The 24,829-nt window shown below is 36.9% G+C and overlaps 1 protein-coding gene across 1 annotated transcript in view; it reads left to right on the plus strand.

Annotated features, from left to right (window-relative positions):
- The window catches only part of LOC136874512 (uncharacterized), a 799,993-nt gene that overhangs the window by 564,196 nt on the left and 210,968 nt on the right, over positions 1-24,829 (plus strand). Inside the window, exons 11-13 of the mRNA XM_068227822.1 lie at positions 2,761-3,034; positions 11,598-11,812; positions 17,337-17,597. Coding sequence (XP_068083923.1) covers positions 2,761-3,034; positions 11,598-11,812; positions 17,337-17,597 — 750 coding nt within the window. The remainder of the gene's footprint in view (positions 1-2,760; positions 3,035-11,597; positions 11,813-17,336; positions 17,598-24,829) is intronic.

Raw genomic sequence — 24,829 nt, forward strand, 5'->3', positions numbered from 1 at the left:
TATTGTCAGATGTGTCTACTGTCGATTTAGGTGCTCCCTCTGGTGGGAAGATGAACAATTTATTTTCAAAGAAATTTGTAATTTTGAGGTTTTCAGCACTGAAGTGTTGTAAATTCCCTTTTGTGTTCTTGGGTTATTGGCACAGCTATCCCTTCCTTCTTTTTCCAAATGTTTGACCAATCAGGAATTTTTGATATTTATTTGATTATCCAATGGGAATTGTGGGTGTGTCTGGGGCTTCAGCCCAGAGAATTCTGGAACCTTCCTCTCTGCTATAAAAGCTGAGACATTTTGGGCCATGTTGTCTTTTGATCACTCCAGTCCAGCAGTAAAGTGTGTTCAAAGAGGAGGCAGGGGATAAGCCTCGCCCATCTCCAGAAGGCCCTCCAGCTCAAGGTAATGGCAGACATCTTGTAATCATGTAATAGTCTCAGAAAGCTAGTTTGAAGGGAAGGTTTCAAATTCTTTCCTAATGTAATCTTAAATGTAATTTTTCAAACTAGTCTAAAGACCTCAGGGTAACTTAGGGAATACAGAGTGTAAACACTCTTTTATTCCCCTTCAACTTGGTATTGAGTTGACTATGGTTTCGTAAACCTTAAAATTTTTCCTTTTGTAATGTAAATCTTTCTCTACCTCTAGTCACCTCCGTAGTATAGGCTTAGCCTCTGTACCTTAGGGTCATGAGCCCACATAGGATTTTAGGTATTTTTCAAGTGTTTTTCAAAGGAGTGCAAGTATTTGCCTTCAAATATGTTGATTGTTGGCCAATAACTTCAACCTTTTTCTTTTTCACTAAGGCCATGTAGAATAGACACTTATTGCCTGTGTTGATGTTTAACTATTCAAATGTAACTTAGACTGTCGAGTGAATAAGACAGTCGAAACTGGTTGTTGTTAACCTAATGTAATAGGTAGTTGAATAGTGCTTGTGAAGGGCCGGAAGCTTGTAAATTTTGGAGAGTAGTCTCCTTGGTAATTATGTGGGGCTAAGATGCTCTTTCATAATGTTGTAAAGTTTGGAGTCCAGTCTCCTGACTTGTAACTGAGTGGAGCAATAGTGCTCTTGGTAATTTTGTCACATTTGAGCTACCTAACTCATCTACTTATTGTACCTGATTTCAAATAATGATTGTTTCTAGAGCAGTAAAGCTCCACTTACAGTATGTATTTCCAACCATTATGTATTATTGTTTAACAAAGTTTAAGATCTGAAAAGAAACACATACAAAAAAAACGAGGAAAGAAATAAAATTTTGAATCTTAGAGTTTTAAATTAAAATTTGATCTTTTCTCTATCCACCCATTCATGCCCACACCTTCTTACACCTCTGTAAACCATGGTACCCCTGGTATTATTATTATTATTATTATTATTATTATTATTATTATTATTATTATTATTATTATTATTATTATTATTATTATTATTATTATTATTATTATGATTATTATTATTATTATTATTATTATTATTATTATTATTATTATTATTATTATTATTATTATTATTATTATTAAACTGCACTATAATTTTTTATGTAATGTTAAAAACTTAGGATAAGGATTAATTTATTGAGGAATCACAGTTGAGTACTACCATTATGCTTTGTTAATATAAGAGAACCATTGATAATTGTATGATTGTCTGGAGACTGACAGAAATTCACATCATTGGTTAGTTAGATCCCAAAATGTCACTGCATTGATAATGAAAGGTCTTGAACTGCATGAAGAAGTCACCAGCCTGAGTGAGAATGGCTCAACATGCCACGTAGACATAATTGCCAACTTGAAAACTTCAAGATGTGAGCTAATAATACAGCTTAAACAGGGTATTGAACAAGATGTGGCTGTCAATGTTGCAGAGAAGTTTTTTTATGATCCAACAATCCCATATTTCAAGGGGAAGTACAAATCTGGGAAGTATATACATTATGTAATCAGCCTCTCTATTGGTGCACAATGTGCTATTCTGAAGTTCTTCAAAAAAATTTGCCTTGACTACAGACTATCTATAAGCCACAGAGATCACATCATTGTTGTTTTTAAGAGGTCATGTCTGATTTTATTTCACCATGTTACTGACATATAGACGTAATTTCTCACATATTTAGTTATTACACGTATAATTACTCTGATAATATCATGGGAGAGTATACTCAGTCCTTTTCTTTCTTTTTTGCTATTTGTTTTACGTCGCACTGACACAGATAGGTCTTATGGTGATGATGGGATAGAAAAGGCCTAGGAATGGGAAGGAAGCGGCCGTGGCCTTAATTAAGGTACATTTGCCTGGTGTGAAAATGGGAAACCACGGAAACCATCTTCAGAGCTGCTGACAGTGGGGTTCGAACCCACTATCTCCTGGATGCAAGCTATACTCAGTCCTTAGGGCTACCTCTGTAGAGAGACCATAGTATAATGACCTAAACATGTTTAAACTTTTTAGTTTCTAAATTCCTTGACTTTCTAATGGGGAACAAAACCAGTATCTTTCCTCTGCTAAACTAAACACAAGTTTATTACATTAATTAAACCCCTGCATGCTCATATTAAGTCATCTTAAAACTCCTCAGATTAGGTAAGGAATTGGTATGCTCAGCCAATATCAGAATTTCTTTCACAAACATTAGTCATAATCCTGCCTTCCTTCATAAACATTGCTCTAATCTCTTCTTAAAGCACAATATCCATTTTCCTCTGCAAAATCTTATGAGAATACTAAGTGTCTTCATTTAATCTCCTTTTCATCTCTAGTTGCAGGTAGCAGCTTATACTTGAACCGCACCATCAATGGCACAGAAGGTTTCCTTACCTCACCGAATTACCCTAGCCACTACAATCACAACCTCGACTATTGGGTGCGGCTCATTGGACCAGAACGTACTAGGATAGTAGTGCAGTTCACACGCATTGATCTTGAACTGCAGCAAGAGTGCCTCTATGATTATGTAGAATTGCGCAGTGGAGGAGATCTTGGCAGAGATGGTGTTGTCCGGTGGTGTGGAAGTCATGAAACAGAAATGGACAGGTATGAATACATACATGATTATATAATGCTGGATAACAATAACTATGACAATTATTTTGCTGAAGAAACATCAGCCATATGAATGAACAGAAAAGTTTTCAGGTTCTACAGAATTTAGATTAACCCACCATTACTGAGATCCATTAGGTAGTAATGGTAAGAATAAAAAATATAAAAACTGTAATGAAGTCATTATCATTTATTATGGAATAAATCCTTCTTAAGAAAGCAGAAGACACTCTTAAAATTCAAGTAAACTTTTGTCCTCAGAGATGGCTATATAATGAGAGAAATAAAATTAATATGTAGCCTCAGGCAGGAAGAAATTAAATGTATTCTACAAGAGAAAAAGGTTGATCAGCAGACCAAATTTTCTCTAGATAGATCAGTTTTCAGGTCAGTTCTACGCTATTGGAACAAGGACTAAGTGATTTCAGGATATTGATGGAAAGTAGTTCGAACAAATCAATGGGAGTAATAAGTAGGAGAACTTCTGTAATGAAGAGATAATGGTCAAATTAAGAATAAACATAATAGATGACACTCTTCTTTCTCTTAGCTTTTGTCATGCTTAACAGACTAGGCACAATCCACTGCATTTCTGAAGGATTCTCCAATATGTTTATGTCCTCTCCTTATTATGTCCTTCACTGCTGCTTTGGCCATCCTCTCAGTTACAGTCCCTGAGGGTCAATGGTGAACGCAGTTTTTGTGATGAAATTATTGGCACTGCAGAGCACATGACCATACTAGAGTAGATAGGCTTGATACATTTTGTCCAAAATGGCACCAAACCTTGCCCAGAAAATTTCTTATGCAAGCAGTTCAGGTACATCCCAATGACCATGATAAAATCCTCATTTTAATTACATGAATCTCCTGATCTTCTTCCAACAGGCCAGGTCTTACTACTGTCTTGTAGATCTGTGACTTTAAGTATATAGGCATTTTACAGTCACAGAGTATTCCAGTAATCTGCCTCAGTTTCATATAGGTAGCACTTACTCTGTATTATTAATCCAGTTGGAATCCAAGGTGGCAGATGTCAGTCACTTTAAGTTTGCAGGCTTTAATGGTTATTGTTCTTTCAATCTACTGTACATACTCAAGATATTCTGTCCTGATGCCAAATGTAGCTGCAAACAGAGGATTATGAAGGGACATATTGTATAGGTTGACGAGTTCTGTGAGCTACAAAACCACCAAAACTTCATAAATATCAATACATCTTGCCTTCAAATTTTCATTGCTTAAAATAGTAAGAACCTTGTGTTCCTTCTGTGAAATAGCAATAGTTTCTTTTTATTAATTATGGTTAAGAGAGGAACTGTAGTGAGGTGAGAGAGAAACTGTGCACAAGTTCAGAAAACTAGAGATCTTATTGGAATTGTATGAGTTAATCATATCATAGCTTACATCTTAAACGTAGAATCTTGCAAGAAACTTCACTTGTCAGACCAGTGAGTAACTTTTGATCCAATATCCTAATGTGATTGAATGAAAGTGCCTTTTTATTACTCAATTACAATATTTTAAATACTATAAGGCTGTGTCTGAATTTGGAAGAATGCAATATTTAATACAGATTTATAGTGGTTTCATAATACAGTTCTACTTCAACACTTTTTACTTATTTAATCTAATCGATCAGTCAATCTATCTATCTATCTATCTATCTATCTATCTATCTATCTATCTATCTATCTATCTATCTATCTATCTATCTATCTATCTATCAATCTATTAATCAATCAATCACCACTGATCTGCATTTAGGGCTATCACCCAGATGATAGATACCCTATCAGATTTTACCTAGTCTTTTCAATGATTTCAAAGCAGTTAGAAATGTATTTGACATCTCCCTTGATAAATTATATCAATCCCTAATTCCTCTTCAAAATAATATTTGCCCCAATTTCTCTTTTTGAATTCCAAATTTATTTTCATATTATGATCTTTCCTTCTTTCAAAATCTCCATTCAAGCTTATTAGTATCATTCAACGCTCTTTCTCCCTTGACAGCCGAGAACATACCATTTAGTTGGCAACTTGTCTCCTTACTCCCAAGTCTTCCCAGTCCAAAGTTTGCAGCATTTTCATAACACTTCTCTTTTATTGGAAATCACCTAGAACAAAATGTGATGCTTTCCTTTGAATCTTTTCTAAGTCTCAATTCTGGTGAGGGTCCTGTGCACTAGAACATACTGTAACTGGGGTTTCACCAGTAACTTAGATGTTCCCTCTGTGACATCTTTAGTACAACCCCTAAATATCCTCATAATCATATGAAGAAACCTATAATCTTTATTTACAATCCCGTTTATGTGATTACTCCAGTGAAGATATTTCCTTATATTAACACCTAGTACTTACTGTGATCCCCATGAGGTACTTCCATTACATTAACACAGTAAGTAAAACTCAGAAGATATCTCCTCTTGGTGAAACTTACAACCTGAGTTTCCGTACCATTGACCATTGTACCATTGTCTGCTGTCAATCTCACAACATTCTCAAGGTCTCTTTGCAATCTCTCAGAATCAGGCGTACCTTCATGATATGATCTGCACAGTTGCAGAACCCCCAGAATGATAGAGGAGCAATCCCATCCTTCATGTTGTGTGTTGTTATCAAGCCAAAGATTGATAACCATTCAGTTGCTGGTGATCGTCAACCTTGCTTGGATATGTGAATGACAGCACATTAAGACAAAAGCATGTGAGCACACTTAGCCAATTACTGGAGAAAAATATAGTTTAACCCCCTGTGGGTGGGGGACGCATATGTAGAATACACCCGTGGTATCCCCATTGGAACCATTAAGGCATTCAATTAATTAATTAAAAAATAATTTTAAAAGTTTCATTCAGGTGTCAGAATTTCTGTAAATATGGTGCCGATACTAGATCCTTTTTTCTTTTCTTGTACAAGTCGTTTGTTTATATCATCAGAGTGATACCAAAATTTGCTCATTCAGGACAAATATTTCAGATTCCCTATGGGAATCAACATCTATATCATCATCAGAGTGACTCAAAATCAGAAAGAAGGAAGAATTTGTAAGCTATGAAGAAGTTTACAAACATGAAATTCTAGTTGTAAGGCTCATCTCTAAAGATAATAGGCAACTTGATGCCTTTGGAGTGTACAGACTGGGAAAGGGTAGCACTGATGCTGATTCAGAATTATTTGATAAGATAATCGGCTATGTGCGTAATGGTATGGAAAGGAACATGATTGTAGCGGGTGATCTCAATTTATCAAATGTCAATTGGGAAGTAATGTGAACGACAGGAAGCATGAGTAACAAATGGCAAATAAGTTAATATGGGAAGGACGGCTGATTCAGAAAGTGATGGAACCAACTAGAGGGAAGAATATACTGGACGTGGTGCTGGTAAAACCAGATGAGCTCTATATAGAAACCGAAGTAATAGATGACATTAGTGATCACGAAGCTGTTTTTGTCGTAGTTAAAAAGTAAATGTGATAGAAAGGAAGGTGTTAAAAAAGTAGGACTATTAGGCAGTACCATATGGCTGGTAAAACAGTCATGAGGGAGATTTAAAAAGTAACTCTGATCGGTGGAAAATGGTAAACAAAAATCTAAACAGACTCTGGGATGGGTTTAAAGCAATTGAGGAATGTGAAAACAGGTTTGTACCTTTAAAGCTGGTAAGGAATGGTAAAGTCCCACTATATTATAACAGAGAAGTAAAGAGACTAGGAAGGAGATGTAGGTTGGAAAGAAATAGAGTTAGAAATGGCTGTGGAAGTAAGGAGAAATTGAAGGAACTTACTAGGAAATTGAATCTAGCAAAGAAGTCAGCTAAGGATAACATGATGGCAAGTATAATTGGCAGTCATGCACATTTTAGTGAAAAGGGGAAGGATATATATATAGGTACTTTAAGGCAGAAACAGGTTCCAAGAAGGACATTCCAGGAATCATTAATGAACAAAGGGGTTGTGTATGCAGGGATCTTCAAAAGGCAGATTGTTGGTTACATAGATAATGTCCAGATAGAGGAGGCGACTAATGCTGAAGAAGTATTAACATTTACATATGATAACAATGATATTTACAATAAGATACAAAAGTTGAAAACTAGAAAAGCGGCTGAAATTGATAATTTCTGGGGATATGCTAAAGGCAATGGGTTAGGATATAGTACCATATCTGAAGTACTTATTTGATTATTGATTGCATGAAGGAGCTATACCAAACGAATGGAGAGTTGCTACAGTAGCCCATGTGTATAAAGGAAAGGGTGAAAGACACAAAGCTGAAAATTACAGGCTAATCAGTTTGACATGCATTGCACGTAAGCTTTGGGAAAGCATTCTTTCTGATTATATTGGACACATTTGTGAAATTGATAACTGATTCGATAGAAGGCAGTTTGGGTTTAGGAAAGGTTATTCCACTGCAACTCAACTTGTAGGATTCCATAAGGTATAGCAGATATCTTGGATTTAGTGGGTCAAATAGACTGCACCGCAATTGACTTGTCTAAGCCATTTAATAGGGTAGATCATGGGAGACTACTGGCAAAAATGAGTGCAACTGGACTAGACAAAAGAGTGACTGAATGGGTGGCTATATTTATAGAAAATAGATTTTAGAGAATTAGAGTAGGTGAAGTTTTATCTGACCCTGTAATAATTAAGAGGAGAATTCCTGAAGGCAGTATTATTGGACCTTAATGTTCTTTTTATATATACAAATGATATGAGTAAAGAAGTGGAATCAGAGATAAGGCTTTTTGTGAATGATGTTATTCTGTATAGAGTAATAAATAAGTTACAAGATTGTGAGGAACTGCAAAATGACCTTGATAAGATGGACAGTAGGCAATGGTATGATGATAAACAGGGTTAAAAGTAAATAGGAAAAAGTCCTCTCAGTTTAATTACTGCATTGATGGGGTGAAAGTTCCTTTTGGGGATCATTTTAAGTACCTGGCTGTTAATATAAAGAAAGATCTTCATTGGGGTAATCACATAAATGGGATTGTAAATAATGGGTACAGATCTCTGCACATGGTTATTTGAGGGTATTTAGGGACTGTAGTAAGGATGTAAAGGAGAGGGCACGTAAGTCTCTGGTAAGACCCCAACTAGAGTATGGTTCCAGTGTATGGCACCCTCACCAGGATTACATGATTCAAGAACTGGAAAAAATCCAAAGAAAAGCAGCTCGATTTGTTCTGGGTGATTTCCGAAAAAAAAAGTAGTGTTAAAAAATGTTGCAAAGTTTGGGCTGGGAAGACTTTGGAGAAAGCAGACAAGCTGCTCGATTAAGTGGTATATTACATGTTTAAAATCTCATTGTAAACCATACTGGATATAGATTATAATAGTCGTAATTAAAAAACAATAAGATAAACCACCTTTCCTATACTTCATCATCATCAATATCCCACTCCAGTCGCCCGGGTGTGGTTTTCTAATACTTATCAATCCTTATTTTTAGGCTACAATCATTACAACTGTGTTATAAGTTGAACTCCCAGTAGAAACTCGAGGACACTTATTTTGACTTTAACTTATTATTAAAGGAAATTTGGATACTTGCCTCTACACACATATGCAAATTCAGGCGTGATTAATTCTGTGATGTGAACTATTCCACCAGTCAACTAACTGTTAAGTGATTTTTCATACCTGATTCTCATTTTCTATGCAATAGAATGAGATTTAACTTGTGACTATTTTAATTGTACCTTATACTTCATTCAACGAAAAGTAAAGATTATTTTTAGAAGTATTGTAAAACAGTTTTTTAGTGATTGATTGATAGCAATGTGAAATCTAATATGTTTATTTACTTTATTATTAGCTTATGTAATTTTATATATTTTAACCTCCGTCAATATGAATGTAGTGTTATTATCTTAATTATGTGAAATTGTTAGAAGCTACACACTAATTATATGGTTATTGATTGTCACTAATGAGAACATTAGTTCTTAGAGAGCTATTATACTTTAAGTCACGAGGTTCGGAGCCCTGACCAAACTTTAGGTTAAGTTTATTATGGCTGAAGATGCTTACGAGAGTTGAACTAAACATGTCCTAACTTATAACACCAGTTGTAATGATTGTATCCTAAATAAAAGGGTTGATAAGTATTGAAAAGGAGGTTTATCTTACTGCTTTTTATTTACGACTATTATAAGTGGTATGTTCGGAGCTGTCAGTGGAGAGATGGTGTGGAATGGCATTAATAAACGAATAACTTTGAGTGGTGTCTTAAAAGTAGGAAAGATCACAACATGAAAATTAAGTTGGAATTCAAGAGGACAAATTAGGGCAAATATTTTTTCATAGGAAGGGGAGTTAGGGATTGGAATAACTTACCAAGGGAGATGTCCAATAAATTTCCAATTTCTTTGCAATCATTTAAGAAAAGGCTAGGAAAACAACAGATAGGGAATCTGCCACCTGGGTGGCTGCCCTAAATGCAGGACGGACGGACGAACGGGATGGATGGATGGGATGGATGGATGGGATGGATGGATGGACGGATGGATTTATGTTCCTTTTCTGTCATAACTTCTTTGTCTGTGATGAAAATATGTTTATGAACAAAGCAAGAAAAAGATTAATATTAACCACAGGACAGCAATCACATAGGATATTGCAGTGTTTGGTTTTTAAATATACACTATTTATTACTACAACTACATAGTACAAAGATCAATACCAGATGTTTGCTAGTTTAGAACAAAGAATAATAAAATATAAAACTCAGAGAAAATATGGAACAAACAACACTAGTCAAGGAGTTTAATAGTTCATGAATCACTGGCTGCCACAATATATTATCAACAGCAACCACTCAACACTTATGTAAACAAAAGAAAGAAGTGTACCAATCTTGGCAGCAGTGCTCTCTGGTGCTGATAGCATTTTGTACTGAAACACACTAACTGCAGGGCCAAGTTCCTTTCAATACGGAATAACTAACCTGGCAGCTGTGTTAATGGCTCAAGCGCTGCCAGGACATGGTTCCTTTCAATACCAAACCATGCATCTTTCTTCTTAGAATGCAAAATTGTGGTAAAACTAATTTGTCAAAAATGTGGACTTAGTGCCTTTTAACAACGAATGATTCAATTGTTTTAAACCCATCCCTTAGACTATTACCATTTTCCACTAATCATAATTACATTTTTTAAACTCCCTCATGCCTGTCTTATCAACTGTATGATACTGCCTTATTTCCCACTTCTAGGGCTCTACACCCCAAAAGCATCAAATTATCTATTATCCTTTGAGATGAGCCTTACACCTAGAATTTTATGTTTCTCATTCTTAAATTACCAAGCTCGATAGCTGCAGACGCTTAAGTGCGGCCAGTATCCAATATTCGGGAGATAGTAGGTTCGAACCCCACTGTCGGCAGCCCTGAAGATGGTTTTCCGTGGTTTCCCATTTTCACACTAGGCAAATGCTGGGGCTGTACCTTAATTAAGGCCACGGCCGCTTCCTTCCCAGTCCTAGCCCTTCCCTGTCCCATCGTTGCCATAAGACATATCTGTGTCGGTGCGACATAAAGCCAACAGCATAGCATTCATACATTTTTCACAGCTTACAAATTCTTTTTTCATGAGTGTGAATACTTTCCCTCTATCAAATCACTTCTGTTTCTATGATAAACACTCCAGATCCACAAAAAATATGCTACATCCATAATATCACTTTTTAGCCTTGATTTAACTCCTACCAGGTAAATATATGTTAAATTACTTAATTTTATTATTTTCCTTACAATACTTTACAAATTAACACCAAGAACTTCATGTTATCCTTGTTTGACTTCCAGCTCTGTGTACTCTAATCACTGTTCCCTAGTCCATCCCATATCACTGAATGTACCTCCCTACAACTCTTCTAAACAAGCCTTGTAACTAACACATATTACTGTGGTTCAAGTGAAGGCTTTCTAAGTTCTGCTCTGTACCATGACATTCCTCTGAGGAATGGTAGGCTATAGATATGTTGGAACATTTGCAGAAAATCGGCCCTATAATGGATTTCGTAAAAAAAAAAAAACTTTTCAACATTAACACGACATGCTATCACGAGATGCCAGTAGCCTCCATGATCAATTTTCTCTCTACAAAAATCAAAGGAAAAATACTGATCTGCAGTATGGCAGCCTGAAAAGTGTACATAAATGTCAGTGAATATGTCTTATGATGCCTTTTCCTTCAAACTCTCTATGAACTTCATTTGAACAAGTTTTCCATTAATTCAGGGTTCACAAAGTAAGGCTGATTATAATTAACCCTGATTTCTATTGTGAACTTTATTTACCAGATGTTGTAATGGCTAGAGTTACATAGCTCAAATCGATGATGCATACCAATGATTATGCATACCAATTGTTGTGTCTACTAAGTCAATGTCTGTAACTTGAAAATACATCTACCTGTTGACCAGATAATAACTGTTATTGCCTATAGAAACCACTTTGTGACTCCATTTATATCCTGCATCCCTAATGATAATCTTTTCAAAACTGATAATTTTGGTTCATAAAATTTTACAGGTTCAACTTCATATCAGAAAACAACGAGGCAATCATTCACTTCCACTCAGATTACTCTCTTTCTGGAACTGGTTTCTCGTCCACTTGGAAAGCTGTAGATGTATCTGGCTGTCCACTGCTGACGCTTACGGCTCGTGAAGGCTCACTCACAAGCCCCAATTATCCCCATTTTCTCATGGCACATCTGGACTGTGCAACCACTATTCTTGCTCCAGGTAAGTTGCTAGTATTAAGAGAAGCGAGGGAGTATCAAAACTGTAGATTGGAAGTGGTATGTTAAATATGCAGTCTACTGACATGGCTCTCTCACTATCAAACTGTGTCAGGTTTCTATCCCATAACCTCAAGGATTGGAGGTGACTGGTTACCCAATTATGCTACCCAGCCAGTCTTGTTGAATCCAGTTTTTTTTTTTTTTTTTTTTTTTTTTTTTTTGCTAGTGGTTTTACATCGCACCAACACAGATAGATCTTATGGTGATGATGGGATAGGAAAGGCCTAGGAGTTGGAAGGAAGTGGCCATGGCCTTAATTAAGGTACAGCCCCAGCATTTGCCTGGTGTGAAAATGGGAAACCACGGTAAACCATTTTCAGGTCTGCCGACATTGGGGTTCGAACCCACTATCTCCCGGATGCAACCTCACAGCCATGTGACTCTAACCGCACGGCCAACTCACCCGGTTCCATTAATTTTAAAATCACCCTCATCTTCATCATAGAAAAGTCTCTCTTTCATGTATAGAGAAATCACACTTGTAGCAAGGATGTCAGTGAAAAAATATTTGTACATCTGTGTTTCTGTGTTAATAATAAGTTGTTAAAGTAGACTATGTTTATAAAAAAGCTCATTGATGTAACTTTAAATTAAATTTTCTTGAGTTCTAGATTTTTACAAAAAGCAGTTTCTCTGATCAAGGAGAAATTTTAAAAAGAAAGCAAGTTCAAGGAACAATGCATTAAAATGATTCTCTCATTACACAGTAACAGATCAACTATTATGGAAAACTTATCTCAACCTGCCATTGGTTACACTCGGGTTTGTCACACGATTGGTTGTGAGTGAGCACAATGTTCGCTATTGGACACATGAAGAATAGCTTCTGTTGAATATGTTCAGTTAATTATTACTTAAAAATTAGAGCATGTTTCCACATTTTTATTACCAGTCTTGCAACAATTGACCTTTACCAATAATATATTTTTTCTTTTACAATGACATATTCTCAGTTTATACAAGAAAATAAAGCAAAACTCACTTACTGAACATATTTGACAGACTGCTTTGTTTCCTGTATTTAAGCACAAACTTGTAAATCATTTACATAAGATGCTATGAATATATTAATTTTGTTCTTTTAACTCTGCAATCTATATATGGTAAATTGTCGGCTGCAACTCTTATCCGAGTAAACATATTCTTCAGCAGTTTACCTTTTCACATTCACAAAGCTTTGTGAATATCTTTTATATGACTTAGTAGCCCAATCTTGGCATGAAATATATGTCCACATAGATCACATGAAATGGTTGGGGAGGATGGAACTGGGTTTGACAGAGCCTCCATGTTTGTTGTTTATCCTCTTCACGTCACCGTCATTCCTCTTCAAACATCTAAACTAATGTAGAAACAGTGTGGCGCCTAATTGTACGATTCTCAGCAAATGTATTTCAGCTCTTTTCATAGCATGCTTTAGATGATCCTTGAAATGCCTCAAAGGGGCTCCATGAGGTCTTGTGCCAGAACAGAGTTCACCATACAGAAGTTGACGAGGAAGCCTGGTTTCACACATGCGATAGACGTGCCCTATCCATCTGAGATGTTGGCCAATGATGGTAGCCTCGATGCTTATAGCATGTGCTTTCTCAAGAACTGCAAGGTTGGTGACCCGGTCCTCCCATTTGATGTTCAAGATGGATCTAAGCTGTTGCAGATGGAAACGCTCTAGCTTTTTGATATGCTGACAGTAGAGGGTCCATGTTTCACAACTGTAAAGCAGTGTTGGTATAACAACAGCATGGTAAACCATGATCTTGGTATGCATTGTAAGGCCCCTATTCATGAAGACACGATGCGATAAACGTCCAAATGCTGAGTGGGCAGCACCAATTCTCCTATCAACATCTTGTGAGCAGTTAGCATTTTTTGAGAGGGTACTTCCTAGATATAAAAAATGGTCAACCTGCTCCAGTGGAGTATCCGCAATGGAGATATTGAAAGGTGAGAGGTTCAATCCAGGTGCAGGCTGTGAGAGTACTTTGGTTTTCTGAACATTAATGCAGAGACCAAAATGATAGCTAGCACTCTTGAAACAACTGACTGACTGTTGCAGCTCCTCAGGTATGAGAGCAGGTGCAGCAGCATCATCTGCATACTGCAGTTCCGTAATGGAGGAAATCTTAGTAAGCTTTTGGGAGCAAAGTCTAGCCAGATTGAACAATCCCCCATCGAAGCGATATCTGACCTTTACACCTAGTTGTCTGTAGATGTTATATGGTAAATATATTGCACCTTTATAACAATTATAACTTACTTTCTGTTTTATTTTGTAAAACATCAGTTTAGTTCAGATTTTCTCTTATCCTTTAATTCTGCTCTTTGTATATCTGATATGTATTGCACCTGTATGAGCCATGGCTCACATGCCCTTTACAGAAAATAAATAGAATTTTTTTTTTTTTTTTTGCTAGTTGCTTTACGTCGCACCGACACAGATAGGTCTTATGGCGACGATGGGACAGGGAAGGGCTAGGAGTGGGAAGGAAGCGGCCGTGGCCTTAATTAAGGTACAGCCCCAGCATTTGCCTGGTGTGAAAATGGGAAACCACGGAAAACCATTTTCAGGGCTGCCGACAGTGGGGTTTGAACCTACTATCTCCCGAATACTGGATACTGGCCGCACTTAAGCGACTTCAGCTATCGAGCTCGGTAGAAAATAAATAGAATTAGAAACTAGTGTCATAAAACTGCCAAATCAAAGATGAAAATAAATGTACTGCAAGTTACTGTCTGAGTGAAGTGATGGTGTGTACACTACTGACCACTGTAGCTATTATCTTCATGTTCAGTATTACAATGACATTGCTTACATACTGGGGTGGTATGCTCAGCCCATATAAGATAGTTTCCACATCTCGATGTTGTCTTTTGGTTCTTCATTTTAAGGCAAAAATAGCATTTAGCCTTCTTAGTACTTTCCACAGGCTGTGCTTCAGGTCTTTCAGGAATTTCCTTTCATCTTCAGATCCTCATAGGATTCTGAATCACAGTTCTTGGGTGTATTCCTGATCCCCTTAATACAGTGTGGGGCCTAGTGAGTTCTTGAGATAAGGTTTTCCAGTAAGGTCAGTGTCTTTTGGTTTTGTCTATCTGTGACTGGTGATTAATCTTAAAGTTGATGCCAATATTATCCATCATCATAAAGAACAATGTCAGTGGCCACCTGGAACTTACTCTTGCAACAGTGTACTTTGAATGTAACTCGTCCACCATATCCACTCTATCCTTAGCCAGGTTGTAAAATTTCATTACCTGGATTTTATTTGTTACTTCATCTGTCTCCTTCATGCATCGATATCATCAAATTATTTCTGTACCTTCGAACATATGATAAGAGCTAGGTATCTGCTTTGAAGGCAAACAAACTGTTGTAAATCTCCCTTTGCCTTGTATTTGCCTTCACTGCTGGAATTTCCTGTTTATTCTTTCGAATAGTACCGACAATCAAGATATTCTTCTCACTCTCAAGTTGTTTATCGAGTCAACAGAATTAAACCAGCTCCCATAATGGGCTCTGCTAGCCTTTTGACTATACTGACAGGTTTGTTCTCTCTAGAAAATGGACCTTCAGGCAGTTTTCTTGCATAGATCTCCATACTGACACATGCATGCATTAGGCACTGACATTAAATTTAGGTCATATTTCACTGGTTTTCTTGGCATATACACTCAGAAACTAAAGTGCCTATGAAGGCTCACCAACATTTCATCCACAGTTACATATTCCAAAACAGTGTCCTGGCAATGCTTCACAAACTCCTGAAAAATTTTCGTATTAGCTGAAAGCTTATTTGGTCTCTTCTGCTCGGCCCTAGTTGCTTTGTCATCAAACTGAAGTGCACGCATAAAAAAGGCAAAAATCTCTGGACTCAGAGATTTTGAAGATTCCGATGAGATGATTTCATGACACCTGCTAACTTTCACTTCTTCTGTATTTGTCTCTAGCATGCCCCTTGGATGATTTAAGTCGTCCTAATTTCCTATAGCTGAAAATTTGAGAATTTCATGACAGATTAGCATTTTTGCAGGAAAGAAGAACTTCCAGCAGTCCATAATAGTTTTGGCACCCCTCACTACACTTTTTACTCATGGTGTATTAAGAACAATGTTCCATTTATTCTGCCACTTGTTTCTCGGAGAAATATTGTTGTCAAGTCCAGTTTACAATGGCTCAGGATTTAAATTAAAATTGAATTTCTTCATCCACCAAGTCTTCACTCAATCTATCTTGGTTGCTTTCTGGAAGAGCTTGAGTAAAAATATTAATGTAATCCATCACAGGATGCATATCTTTGTGAGATAAATTATCATTTGAATCTGGAAAGGATATAAGGACAACTTAAATCATCCAAGGGACATGCTGGGGACAAAACAGAATAAGTTAAAGCTAATGAATCTTGAAGCCACCTACATTTACCACTTGCTTGAACATCCATACTCTTGACCAAAATAATCAACTAATTAATCAGCTGTAACCAAAAACAGAGCTTGCTAATAATGTAACGTGGTTGACTGTGAGTGAGTGCTGTGCTCACTTGAGAAATAAAACAATGAATGTTACAGCCTGTAGGTGATTATTTTGTACGTGGTCTCTAACAATATGTCTTTATTGCTTTATAACACTGCAAAGAGAAGATGGTGGGGTTTCAGGTTGCCTTCCTAATAACGTTTGATTCCATAGGTATTTGAAAATGAAGGAATGTGCTGCACTCATCCATGGTGGCAAATTAACTCTTAGAGAAAAAAACCTATATTAATATCTCATTATATAGTGTCAAATTAAGTCTTACAGTAAAGGAATTATATTTGTCCTAAAACATAATTTGCAGTTATGTAAAGCTAAAATTAAAGAAATACCATACACTGTAGTATAAAAAATAAAGAGGGATGTAAACGTGATCTAATGTAGAACTGAATGCAATGTTTGTATAGACGAATATATTAGTGTCATTAAATGAAAATATGAATGTAGAAAAACAAGCTATAAATTTTCAATGTTACAGTTCAACATTAAGAAGACTAAACTTTAGGCAGAAGAAAATCAAATATCACTTCCTCATTCTGAATATATGTTTTCATTTTCAATACATAAGCCTAGTGAAAGGATGCTGATCACTCTGAACAACTTGTGTTTCTAGCCAAATGAGTAAATATTATGGTGCATTTATCTGAAGTGAGGGAGGACAACCTAGAGAAAAAGGATGCCATAACTGCTGGCAGTGCTGAGATTTTAAACATGGCTTTTTGAAGAGTGCGTCTTCCCCATAGTCCTCAGAATTTATATTTCTCTACAAATAGATTTCTTCTTAGAATATGTTCTTTGTAATTGATAATGTAGCAGGCTTGCTTGCATCATCAGTCCAAATAGATTATAGTTCAATACACATTATGCATAAAGTTATCTTTAAGGGTTTCTGCTTCCTGTATCCTTAAGAGGAATGTACAGCACTACTCTGTTGCAGTGGGTCGTAAGGTGTGGCTGGAATTTGTTGACTATGACCTTGGTGCTCGTGACTGGAGGAATGGGGTTGGTTATGGCAATGATGTACCTGAGGCAGAGCTAGAGTTGGATTTAGGGGCCGGCACGCAGGCGTTTCGGCCCTTCCAACTCGCTGCACATCTAACCGATGGTGCCTTCTTATCAGCTGGAGAACGCCTCCAGGTGCGATTACGCACAGCTGACCGTCCACATGGCATTGGCTTCAAAGCAATTTATCGTACTGGTAAGAAACACATTACAACTTTGTACAAAATATATTTAAACAGAATTGTTTGTCTTATTATTTATTATCTACACTACTTAAAAGAGACCATTCTCGGTTCTGATTCTGGACATGTAGAACTTCCCAGTAGTCAACATTTCTGTGTCTACATTTATACCACCTACCTTTATGAGTCAGTCGGACATAGCAGCAGAAACACGTTACATGGGAGTGTGGGAAGAAAATTAAAAATAAAAGGTTCCTATATTAATAAGTAAAGGAATGAACATTCCAAAAGTATTGCTAATTTTATTTAGTGGATATCCAGAAACTAAAAATTTGGCTGGCTCTTTCCTTAGCATTGTCCTTTCTTTATTTCTTTAATTCATTAACGCTTAGGTAAGAAAGCTAACATGAGTTTAAATACAAGAATAGAAAACAAATAGTGGGTAGCAACTTTAGCATGCAATCTAGTGATTAGAAAGTGTATACCCACCACATCTCATACTCTGCCAGCCAACATTTTTTTCGACCAACAAGATTCGAATGGGTAGACTACAGTGTCAGACCACAGAGAATGATCATGCCCACCAGCAGGCTATAAAAGAAATATATAGGTCCAAAATTTTTGGCTACAGCCTTCTTCAGTGCAGGATAGAACAAAAATGGTGGTGATCATTGTTGACAACTTGACACTGTTGTGATGTAAGGGAGGGGAAAGATATATGAGACAAGAGAATTAAAAAATGGAATAATTATCTAATGTTAAGGCCAGATCTTTCCTAGACCTGAGTACCAGTTGATGTTCAACTTCAAAATCTCTAAGTGCAAGAGGGTGGGAAGATGGAGGTTAATGTTTAAAGACTTCAACTGTGAATAAATCGTCAAATGTGATTTGATGAAGCCAAGCAGACCTTTGTAATGCAGTAAGTCATGTATTAGTTTGGGAAGAGTGTAGGTAGTTAAGTCAATGTAGAAAGCTGGGCAAAGGCTACACTGAAGCTGGTAGATGATGTTGGATGAGGTGTAGTCATGGTGATCATGTACGGAATAAAACTTGTTGATTGATGATGGTAGTGAAACTGGTGCTGGGTATATGTAGACAGCAGGTCTTGCAGCAGTTGTGTTTACAGGGGAAAGAGCAGAAAGGGCTTCTTGTTTACATTGTAAATTGCTGCTCTCTTTGTTTCCTATGCATATATTGTATGCAACAAACCAAAATAGCACTGGAATATTACTTAATTATGTTGGTAAAGTATTTGTTCAAAATGTGTACTGTCATGTGCCACACATTGCTCATAACATATTGGGGAGCAAAGGTTGCTCTAAGGACACAAAAAAATTATATTATCTTCTAGCATAATTTGAGAATATTTGTAGGTGGATCATCTGATTTTAAAATTGACTCTTTCAACATGCCCCATGTGTAGACATCGGGGGCCGTAAGATCCAGGGAGTTGAAAGGTTATGGGAGTGGAGTTCCATGAGAAATTAGGCAATCTCTAAAGTTTCATTGCAGAAGGCTAAGTGACTTCCTCACATTGTGGTCTGTAACTCCATCTGCCATGCATAACACTTGAGTGCAATACTGTAATCGGGCTCACTCGCCCCTCTCTGTTAGATGCTGAGTAATTTGAATGTGGTATGCAAATCCACCCAGTCCTTTAAACATCCACTGAACAGCATTCAAAAAAAGTTTCAGCAATGTTCGTCATAGACTACACTTTGCGGACTGCGGCAACTGTTGGAGATGTCATCCATGATTCTCATTTGTGAGATGGTTTTGGGGTGCCCTGTTGTGCCATTTTCGTTGATATACTATAAGACTGATCCTGTATGACAGAACTTGTCATTGACAGTTGATATTGTTCTGTTATTTGGTGGTGTCTTATTAAATAATAATAATAATAATAATAATAATAATAATAATTACAGTGAAAGACCTAAGAAACAAAACCGACAAAATCAAGAAACTCACAGATAAACAAACCAGACTGTAAATCAGAATCAACAAACGGACAATAGGAAGGGTGATTTCCGATGAAGAAAGAAGGATAAGATCTGAGAGCATGAAGAAGTAGCCTACTGGGCTGACAGGAAACTGAAAAATTCTTTGTATAAAGTTGGCTAGAGTGGTCCAATGAAGGCCATAAAATGTAAATAAATAAATAAATAAATAATAATAATAATAATAATAATAATAATAATAATAATAATAATAATAATAATAATAATAATAATAATAATAATAATCGTATGGTCTGAGCTATCGTGTGCAAGCATTTTAATGTGATGCATCTGGCCCACCCACATCAGAGGGTCAGTCTTACAAGGTCTTATTAAATAGCTCCTCATACTGTTCTTTAACTCGAAACAAACTTGGCCAATTCTGACATTCTACTCTATATGACCAGCTATAATGTTCTATGGTAAACACCTTCTCCTCTGTTATGAGAGCCATAATTACAGAAATCGACACAACACCAAATTTGCAATGTGTCAAACTATTATATACAATAAATTAATACCTCATTGCTAGAGAAACATGGATAGCAGATGAGCAATAATGAAAATGAAAATCCACAGCCTGTTTCCAGTCATTTGACTAGGTCACAAATGGAATGAATGAAGCCCCTATCTAGCGACGAGCATAGGAATTGTGCTGGCTGCCTAAGCCTGTTACACCCCTCTAGGACAATGATTAATGAATGACAGATGAAATGAAATGATATTGGAGAGTGTTGCTGGAATGAAATATGAGATGGACTTGAATGACTGGTCAACCAATGGAAGATTAGGTTTGATGACTTTGAACTGCAGCTTAACCTGTCTGATACAAAATACTTAGAGCATGTCATCCAGATAGATGGTGCTATTGTGATCGATGGTTCCTGCTTGTTAAGGCTTCTAACATCCACAACCTCAGCTGTCACTATACAGTTGTTTTGTTTTTGTTTTTTGTTTTTTTTTTTTTGCAAGGGACTTTACGTCGCACCGACACAGATAGGTCTTATGGTGACAATGGGATAGGAAAGGCCTAGGAGTTGGAAGGAAGCGGCCATGGCCTTAATTAAGGTACAGCCCCAGCATTTGCCTGGTGTGAAAATGGGAAACCACGGAAAACCATTTTCAGGGCTGCCGATAGTGGGATTCGAACGTACTATCTCCCGGATGCAAGCTCACAGCCGCGCGCCTCTACACGCATGGCACTATACAGTTAATAACAATACTCTTCTGATGCAAGATATTGTGTCAGTGCTGCTTGGTGGAAGTGGCACTATATGGGGCTGAGTGCTGGCCAGCGATGGAGACACACAACCAGATGCTTGACATAATAGAGATGCAAATGCGCGAGTCACACGGCTTGACCACGTCAAAAATAAAACTGTATGAAACTCATTAGGAATTACTCTCATTTCGGAGAAGGCTAGTGAAGTGAGGTTGTGGTTGTATGATCAGAGAAGGCACAGAAACCATCGCAAAGCAGGCACTTGCTCTCAGGCCAGATGGAAGAAGACTTTAAGGTTGGCCAAGGAATGATGGATGGACAGCTTATGTGAGCCAAACGAGCTGTAACCGGCACTTCAGCGGCTACACCAAACACAGTTAAAGGGGGAAAATTAAGTGCAATGACACAGTACCTAAAACACTACACACACAATAAAACATCCGATGAACAATGTGGAACTCTGCCGATAAAAATACTGGTAAATATCAGTAGGGGCAATTTGATGATAATAAACCAGGAAGGTGGAAAGGAAACTGGGAAACCTTACCAAGGGCCATGAAGGTGCGAAGGTTGCAATTTTCCAAAAAGCCAACAGTGATACGGGCATATGATGCTGTTGATAGCACTTTTTCCACTGATGGCAGACCTGTTAGTGTTATTCAACAGGAGTAGGCTATGTGCCAATATGTTTCACCCTCTCCCTTCCTCATTATCATCATCCCAGATCCAGATGGACAGGTTGCCCCTGGGTGTCAAATAGGGGACCTGCACCAGGGGAGCTGAACATGTCCTTTGACACTCCCAGCACTAAGAGCATATGCTAAATAAATAAATTAAATTAATTAATAAATTCAACAAATAAAAATAAATAATAGGGAATATGAATCCTTACTACCGTACATTCATCCTTAAACTGTTAGTTATCCCAAAGTACTTTGAATTATGATATTGAAATGAGTTCTTTATATTATCATCCAATTTCATGTCAGTTCCTTTAGAGTTTCAAATCTTGTTTTCAAAATGAGAGAGAGAGAGAGAGAGAGAGAGAGTATGTGTGTGTGTGTGTGTGTGTGTGTGTGTGTGTGTGTGTGTGCACGCGCACACACTTTTTCAACTCTGTCATGAGCCTTGACGGAACATATTTGTAAATTATCATTGCATGCCCGAAGGTCAATCACCTCCTGCTCCACTTTCCACCCCTCGTCCGGCAATGTTGCCACACTATTTCACCATACCTTCAGTTGCCTGCTTTATCTCAATGCAAGAATGTGCAGTTGTTTGTCAGCAGCGATCTTGTTCAGATTGTTTTCTACTATGTGTAATTATAACAGTGATAATGTGAATGTTCCCCATACGTCACCACTCAGAACACCATGAAAATGTATTAGTAAGAAAGACTTCAATGAAGAGTATAAAGGTATTATTGCACATGTGCACAGGTTTTTTCCAAACTTTTGCTGATAATCCAGACATTTTAAATGCTGTAAATTTCAGACAACTTCAAAATCTGACTGGAGACACATGTGGAATAGGTAAAACTGCTGCTCAGAATATTAAAAGAGCTATAGATAATACTGATGTAAATGACCACCTATTTAATACACTACAGAAGCACTTAAACGCATTGAGGTTGAAGGTCATATGTCGAATGGTCTGTGTCATTTATTGTGAATAACAAAGCCCACATGGTGTACGTTCTCTGGTTTTCATCATTGTTACTACAAAACAAACTTATGTGCATTGATCGGCATTGCAGTAGAAGATTTGGTTCATATAGTTCTCATAAGAAAAATATAGGCGGCAGTGAACTGCATCTCTACACATCATATTCTTCTTCCTTTCGAATCATGTGAGAGCTGTGTCAACTTGACAGCAGTGTGCATGTAATGGCAGCCGCAAGTGAACATAGACTGAATGACAGTGATTTATCTAATGTGTTATATGGCGATTCAGGATCAGATATCGATGACAGTGATAATGATTTTATTATGTAGATGTATCTCCTGTACAAACAATGCTGAATGGCTTAAAAACCAAATAAACTCAATATCAGCCATATTTTATGAACTTTAAAAAATGAAAAATCTACTCATTTCAATCCACTATTTCCATGGTAAGGGATCTGTCAACTGTCTAACAGTTTTACATGTATGAAGTGGAAAGTATGAACTCAAATATAGTGATATAAAAATTACTGGAGTTTGAAACTAGTATTTAATTAAAAAATCCAAAATTAGTGAAAAATGGCCAGTCTGAAGGATTAAAATTTATGAAAGTGAGCAAGACCTCAATGTGTTACAAGAGAAAATAAACAGATTAGATTATTCCAATAACAAACTAGTGTATAATTCTGTTTTTAGTTTTAATGAGTGTGGAGATCATGATTTGTTTAGGTTGGACTCTATATAGTGAAAAAGTTAACTTTCAGGGTACAAAGAAGTCTGTGTTACATACTTTGATTTTAGATGTAGAAAGCTCAATGATGGATGGAGGTTTCTGAGGGAAAGAAGGGAGATAGCTTGTCCACATGCATCACTCCTCCATAAGGTCAATGCTATAAAGAATGATGCTCTTAGCAGATCTATATTTTATTTAACACATTGATGACCAGCCCCGGAGATCTCCGTAGTACTGCAGCCAGCAGTTGATGAACAACTTGCCCATTGAGCATTTATGGGATATGCTGGACAGACAACTTCAGGCCAATCCTGTAGCTTCTCAGACTGATGAACAACTTGCAGAGGTCCTTACTGAGGAGTGGGACAAAATTTCACATGACACTGTTCGGAGACTTGTCAGGAGCATGCCTCGAAGATGTGAGGCAGTAATATGGGCGTATGATGAGCCTACCAGGTATTGAAATGTTTCTTTATGTGCTCTATGTGAATTAATTGAAGGACTTTCCACTTTGGTTTACAGCATTGTGTTGAATTTCTGGTCATAGCACCAACAGGTGTGATGAGAAGTGGACAGGATATATACATTTCTGTTAAATAAAGGTTTAATTTTCCAGATAAAATGTCTGTTTTACTCCAACTATTCCTGAAAAATCAATGCAGGATTGTAAATTGATGTTCCACTCTAAGAGACCAGGGATAAGTTGTTAAATGAACCAGAAATCAAGAACCCACTGAAAATATATGACCTTTGAAATGGTTTTCCCATGACTCCATTGAGATATTATTTGATGCTGAAGTTTTTGGTTTCCTAAGCACTAGGAATGGGTCATTTTGGGCGTTTGCAGCACGTCTCCTGGCGTCTTCCTCCATGTACTCCGTTCTTGTTTTCTTGATTAGTGATTTATATTTCCTTCTTTGTAAGAACTTTATGTATATATACTGCTCAAAAAATTAGAGGGACAAAATTTAAACACCTTGATAAAATAGTACAAAAAAATGGGTCATGAAGTAATTTGTTTGCTTCCATACCATGCTCATTACAATCCAATAGAACTAATCTGAGCACAAGTCAAAGGTGAGGTAGCTGATCGCAACAAAATTTTTAAAACAGTAGATGTTGAGAAACTGCTGCTGAATGACACCATTGACAAAGTGACTACAGAGGACTGAATGAGTCCAACATGCAGAAGCCTTACAAGAAGCAGTTAGGATTATCATACTTCATGTTGGATTAGCAGGACCAGGATTTCCGAAGGATTGTAAATTGATGTTCCACTCTAAGAAGCACTTGCTAAATTTGGATTAATGCACTAATGAATGCTGCTGTATTTAAGAAGTGGTATTTATTTATTTATCATGTCAGAAGTAAGAAACATTACATGAAAGACATAATAATACATACACTGCTCAAAAAAATTAGAGGGACAAGAAACTGATTGTGTGTACTGTATAAGTAGTCCATGATTAAGATAGATACTGTTGCTCTTATTCTTCAGACATGTTTTGTGATCGAGAGGAATCCTCCACATTTCATCGGAAAGCCATGGCTTTGTAGCAGTAGTCAAATGTATTATGCTATGCCTCTGCGTGGAAGAGACGAGCATTGTCTCACTTTGTCATCTAGT

The sequence above is a fragment of the Anabrus simplex genome, chromosome 5 (genome assembly GCF_040414725.1).
Source record: "Anabrus simplex isolate iqAnaSimp1 chromosome 5, ASM4041472v1, whole genome shotgun sequence".
Classification (NCBI taxonomy): Eukaryota; Metazoa; Arthropoda; class Insecta; order Orthoptera; family Tettigoniidae; genus Anabrus; species Anabrus simplex.